The sequence below is a fragment of the Atta colombica genome, unplaced genomic scaffold, assembly GCF_001594045.1.
Source record: "Atta colombica isolate Treedump-2 unplaced genomic scaffold, Acol1.0 scaffold238, whole genome shotgun sequence".
Lineage (NCBI taxonomy): Eukaryota > Metazoa > Arthropoda > Insecta > Hymenoptera > Formicidae > Atta > Atta colombica.
In genome coordinates, this window is record NW_017259336.1 from 494,820 (window position 1) to 501,510 (window position 6,691).

The 6,691-nt window shown below is 33.0% G+C and overlaps 1 protein-coding gene across 1 annotated transcript in view; it reads right to left on the reverse strand.

Moving 5' to 3' along the window:
• Positions 1-715: 715 nt before the first annotated feature.
• Positions 716-6,691, reverse strand: part of LOC108688786 (muscle segmentation homeobox-like) — a 7,251-nt gene continuing 1,275 nt past the window's right edge. The window contains exons 2-3 of the mRNA XM_018195200.1: positions 2,885-3,101; positions 716-1,115 (exon numbers count right to left, since the gene is read on the reverse strand). Coding sequence (XP_018050689.1) covers positions 897-1,115; positions 2,885-3,101 — 436 coding nt within the window. The 3' untranslated portion in view covers positions 716-896. The remainder of the gene's footprint in view (positions 1,116-2,884; positions 3,102-6,691) is intronic.

The window sequence follows — 6,691 nt, forward strand, 5'->3', positions numbered from 1 at the left end:
ATTTGCAATTCATGAAATGACTTTACATTAAAATTAAATCGTGTGAAAAATGATATCAACTTATTTATTTAATTTATATTCGAAATATTTATTAAATCACTTATAATCTTTTACTACAATATTTAAAAAATTAATTTCAAAAATGTTTAGAATTTTTCATTAAACAAATTACTGAAATATTCATCATCATCATCTGAAATATCATAATGCTTTAATTTAAAATTCCTGTAAGAAAAAACAGCACATGTAATATAATATATTAATTCATATTTAAATTTCAATATTTATATTTCTTAATAAGATAAAAGAAAGGATTTTAGGCAATAAGGGGAATAAATTTGCTGTTTACGATAATACAATTTATTAAATAAATTCTTCTGATCGTCGTTATGCTTGCTTTACATTTATACAAAATTGGAAAAAGAATTCTCTCTAAACTACCAAGATTCGTTTTTTATTACTTGCATTCAATGATGCAACCCCATTTCTCAAATAGTCATTAGGTATTTATGTACATCGTACTTAACGCGCGGTACATGAATAATATTTACAATTCTATTTACAATAGTTTCCAGCCTTTTCAAGACGGGCGACATTGGCACAGACGAATTTCTTAACAGACTTGTGAGCCTTCATTTCTTTATTAAACTAATACTGGAAAAAGTATATAAAGTCGATGACAAAAATTTCTCTCTCTCTCTCTCTCTCTCTCTCTCTCTCTCTCTCTCTCTCCCTCTTTCTCCTTTTTTCTCGAGATCATTTTAATATTATTTATCAACATACTGCAGTAATTTTTAAGCCTGCCCTTTTCGCGTAGCCGAAATTATTCTTGACGTGAGATTCGATGACAGATTCATTTCAATCAGTTTCTAACCGGTATCGAACATTTATTGCTCTCATTCCCTCGCAGGATGCTGAGTGATTGCGTGATGAGGCGTCAAACCGGGATGAGACAGCATTCCTACGGGATAAAGTCCCGCGGGGGTTAAGATCCCCGGATGCGAGCCGTATAGCGCCGTATGATGCTGTCTCACGGCCGACATTCTCAGCTTCTCGATTTCCGCTTCTTGCAAACGTTTCGCCTTGGCACGTCGGTTCTGAAACCAGATCTTTACCTGCAACAATAAATCAATTTGACTTTATAACAGCGTATTTAAGATGATGAGTTCCGACATGATGACTAATACGGAATATATATAACTCGCACCTTCGTATATTCATATAGATATATTTTAGCATGACTTAATTATTCGAAATATAATAGCGTTGAGATGTAGCTCCCAAATTTATACGTATTGCGAACGAGTAAAGTTATGTTATGTAAATGTAGACAGAACAAATATAGGGAAGTAATTTAAATGCACAAAATAATTTTAAACGAAAAAGAGAACAATATTAAGTGAAAATCGATCGAGAAATATTTGAATATTTAATAAGAGAACGGCATTCTTTATTTGTGTTAAAAGCACCGAAAATAATTTATTTTTAAATATGGAATTAACAAGGCAAAAAGCTTATCACAGAATATCAATAATAATGTCTGATGATATTTATGTTAATATTAACTAGATATATACAACATTTACCCAACATTAATTTTAAATGCAATAGAAATAAATTGTGTTTTATGGCAACGTATAATTTTGTGTAATTTTGTTCAATCGTTGAAATTCGTAGTTTGAGCATTTGGCATCGCGTTTAAAATCTTTAAAATAAACTAGAAGACAGAGCACACATTATATTCCATTTAAATGTTACTTTGTGGATAATATATAATTTTGGCAAACGACTTGACGATATCGCGACGATAAAGTCGAGAAGAGGAACTGATAAATAATCCGCGATATCGTGACGGCGCATCTGCGGCCATAAACAAACCGTTACCCCTCAGTGCAATTTTATCGACGTCTATCTTAATCGAATAATCGACGTAGTTGTTGTCGGGTCATTTCGGAGCAGCAGAATCCGCGGAAATGAGTTCGCGCTCACCGTGTTCGTACGTGCGAAAGCACGCGAAATGTGTTTCGGAAATCGCTGCCAGAGAATCGGGATCTCAGCCGGAGATAATTGGCCGGTCATCGCATGCTATCGCGGAACGCGTTTCAGGCAATTTGTAGTCTATTAATAAAATTACCGTCTTCTTTGCTTTGTATCGCCGGCTCGGGTAGCGCACATTTACGCGCGCTAATTACCGCGCATCTGGCAGCGCCGTACGGTTACCATAACTAAGCTCTGAGAGACGTGCTGTTTTGACTCGTGAATGGCATCGAGGAAATAAAAGTGACGAAAGATGTGGGGAGTATACTGCCAGTGTTAGTTTGAGAGTCTAGCAAACATTGGATGAAAAATCAGTCTCTCGAAGAAGAAATTATGATTCTCAGGCAGGATACTAATGTGCTAATTTGATTGCATAACCATCACAATCGATAATGAATGAAGAGAGTTTATATGATTCTGAATAAAACTCTTCTAACTTTGATTTTATCAATAACCTATCTCTATAAACTCTTACAATAATTTATGATAAAGTAATAAACTATGTAATAATTTACAATAAATTGTTAATAAATTTGAAACGATTTTGTAAGTAAGAGTAAAAGGTAAGAGTTGAGCAAGTTGATAGTTTATTTGCTAATTAATATTACAAGTATTTGCGAAATGAATTGATATCTTATATAAAAGGTTGACTCTTAATTTTAAAAGAAAATCAGTCATGATTTTATGTACATGCGTTATTAGTGAATACTTATTATTATATTTATATTTATGATTTAAAAATTATGCCGTACGATGTGGCGAATATCACTTCTTATTAAGGACAATTTAAAATTTAACTAATTTGATATCAATTGATAACTAATTTGTACACAAAGTAAATTTTTACCTGTGTCTCCGTCAGGTGCAATGAGGACGAGAACTCTGCCCTCTCGGCAACGCTCAAGTATTGTCTCTCTCTGAACTTCTTCTCGAGGGCCAGCAACTGTTGAGTCGTGAAGGGCGTTCTGGGCTTTCGGTTTGGCTTATGTTTCCTCAGGTTGCACTTAATCTTAGCCGGTTCGCCATTCTCTGAAAAAAAAAGGAACACGCTTTCAGTCGAAGTGCATGTTGCACACGAGAACAACGACGAACATTATGCTCGTAGGAACAAACTGACGGACAGATAGTCCTCTCGCGAAGGTGTTCCGCGGGATAGGTAGGCCAACGGAGAAAAGGGCCTGAGACCGCAATGTCCCGTTTTTGTCGGCCTCGAACCGACGGAATAGCCCGGCGAGGGCAAACGCCGTCTTTTTAGGGTGCAATTCATAATTTTTCCGTCGGAACGGCGCCGCAAACTGGCCTCATTACTTTTTTGCCGTCCGACCGCAAAATTCCGGCCGCGAATTGTTTCTACACGGCTGGGCCGCGGCTACCGCTCGTATAAAAGTGCCGATCGTAACGCCTGCTCGCGTGAAGGAAGACGTCGTTGGTGAGCTTGGTATTCTTCGCTCGCTGTTTAGAAAAAGACGCGACCGCGACATTTCGATTAATTGGACATATACGCTTGTCGATGGTTAATGTCAAATTATTTTGTTAATCATGATCGTAGTAAAATTTTGTGTTTAACAGAAGCATACTAATTGAATTGTATTAATATCAATTTGTTGCATTTATAATATTATCTTCTTAATCAGAGAAGAAACCTCGTAAAATTTTTTAATTTGATCACATAATAAAAATTCAAATAATACACCTAAAAAACAATTCAATTATTCTTAAATAATTTATTAAGAGATTGATGCGAAAAATTCAAGGAAAATTGTATGCCTTTTTACTAATTTATAATACTTTTTAATCGCTTCCTTATAAAATTCTTGAAACAATCATTGCTTCATTTAAATCCTACAATTCATAATTAGAAAGAAAATAATTTTAGATGTGTTTCAACATATTAATTTTAAATATTTAAAAGCTCAATATACAGAAAATATCGGCTATGCCTCCATACCGCATTCAGATAATCGAGGACGCGTCAAGCTACTATAAAACAGAAAGGAATATACAGGGAGTCCGGTATTGGAATATATCGGTTATATTCCTTGAGATTTGTCTCGAGACAATTGACAGATTTGTAGAACGGAGGTGAACAGCTTCTGTACAGAAGAAGCGAGCCGAGATCACGACGAGACAAAAGGCCACGTCGTTGTCGTCTTGGCGGTTGCCGTTTCTGAATTTCAAATTCGTCGTCAGAACCGCCCTTCGCTCACCTCCCCTCGCCTTGTTCTCCTCATTCCTCCCTCTCTCTGTTGTCGTTCCAAGATTCTCTACGCATCAACCCGGACTTATAACATGATAGTATGCTCCATGCTCGATCCTACTTTGAAATTGTCCTTTGTATACGCTCCACACCGCTCGCTAAGGGTTCCAATTAGTCTCGGCATCCGTTGATCTCTCCGTGTCGCAGAGCTACCAAAAACGCGGAGGCAGATTTCAATCCTGAGCTACCGATCGAGAATGTACATTCGAAATAATTAGCTGATTCCATCGAGATAAACGTGTTCCATAAATGCACAACGATCATCGAATATAGTGTAAAGGAAAGGAAGAATCGTAAATGGTTGGATGTCTTTTATTACATAACGATCGAAAAGATTAACATTCGTGATATAATTATATCTTAATGTTCTCACTGCGCTTGTATATCAATAATATTGTGCTTTTAAAAAAGATTTTAGTTTCAGATATTTATGAATAAAACGAATAATGTGAAAAATATTGAGAGAACTGCTGTTGTACGTTATTACATCAGAAAAATCATGTTTTTATTTTTAAAAATTATGATTTTTTTAAAATTTATATAGCTATGTGAGACAAATGTAATAAGAAAGATTAATAATCTATTTTAAGAAACATCTCAAGTTTCTAAAATATATTTTAATAAATTTATATTTGAAATATTATCATATTTAAATAACGTAAATTTTTCGATATTTTTATGTCAACTGTAATAAAAAATATATATTTTTTAATAGCACTCAAATTATATTAGAAAGCAACATTTTCAAAAGAATTGTGTATTGTTTATAATTGTTTGGACAATTTAAAGATGTAACTGTTTAAACTTTGTCACACTTGTATAACCAGTAAATTTTTTTATGGTACAGAATCACTTATTTAAGATAATCACGATAAAAGAACGGTAGCATAAAACTTTGAAGGGGTGCGCCGATCTGTGAAAATACCTTCTACGAGAGTTCATATTTCAGAATTATGGCATGTTTCCCGTACCGTATATTCACATAGGATCTTATTTGAAAATTTCTTATATTTACAATAAAACACAAATAGCTATTTTTATTTTCGAACTAAATTTTGTTATATTTATATTTACATTTTTAGAATATGTAAATATTAAAATTTAAATAGACATATTTTATTTAAATTTTTTAAATTCTTAAATGTACTTTAGATAATTATATTTGCTGTATAAATTAATCTACGGTAATCGAAAGTTGAATTTATAAAAAATTGATAATTATCGTATAAACAGACAAATAAACTAATTAAATTTGGCATAAAAATTATTAAATGTTTGAAAAGTATCGAGTTATGGTTTATTATTATAGGTTATTGCATAAAAATATTAGATAAATGTTTTATCTATGAATCATAAGAGAATATTTTTATAACAATCATTTATCAAGTGAAAATACGTGGGAATTGTTTGGCCCGATCGAGCGACGGTAGGCTATCGTTCAGCAGCAGCCGAAGTGGCCGTTACAGAATCAATTTTTGTTCGTCGATTGTCGATTTATCTTACCTTTCTACAACAATTACACATTGTTTCATCAAAAAATCCACGAGCAAAATGTAGTTCGATCCTGCGTCTTTAATTAGTTTCTTGATGAGGCAAAATGACGTCACAAAGATTGCTTTTTCAACAATCATTGTAATTCGTAAATCCTTTAACTAATTAGTGTCAAAAGTGATATCATTTATTTGCAATCATATCAAATAATTAATGAATACATTATATATCGGTTTGTAATGTTTGTATTAATTATTAATTATTAAAATTAGAATTAGAGATTTATGATTTAAAAATTTGTAGAAAATATCACAGATTATAAAATAGTTATAATCTGTCGAATTTTATTGAGTTGTAAAATTGTAAACAGAAAGTATATTTGCGTGATTATTACCACGAGATAACCTTCTGTGAAGCTTATGTTTTCAGAATATCATCACGTTCGATATTACACATCGATAAAGAGTAAAGTTGTCTGGATTCTATATAGTAGCGAGAAATTGCCATCCGTAAACCGCGTCTGTAACCGCGTAATCGCTTTAGCTGCAATGAACCATGAAAAGAATCTGCCGAGAAACACAAGGGCGATTGGCACTCCGCCAAAGTTCAAAGACAATCGCAAACACAGTTGTCGTCGCACTGCCAAATAGATTGTCTCTTTTGAAATTAAATTAACGTTTGAACGATAAATGATTAATGACTACTTAATGAAACGATTAATAATTACTTAGGAGAATATAAAAGAAAAGAAGATTTCTGTTTCAAATGTTGTTTCCTTTTCTCGTTTTAGTATCACTAATAAGAAGACATTTACATTATATAATTGAGATATATAATTGAGGATATCGAATTAGATGATTTAATCATTCCAGCGTAAATCAATATTTAAAAAATATATATATATAT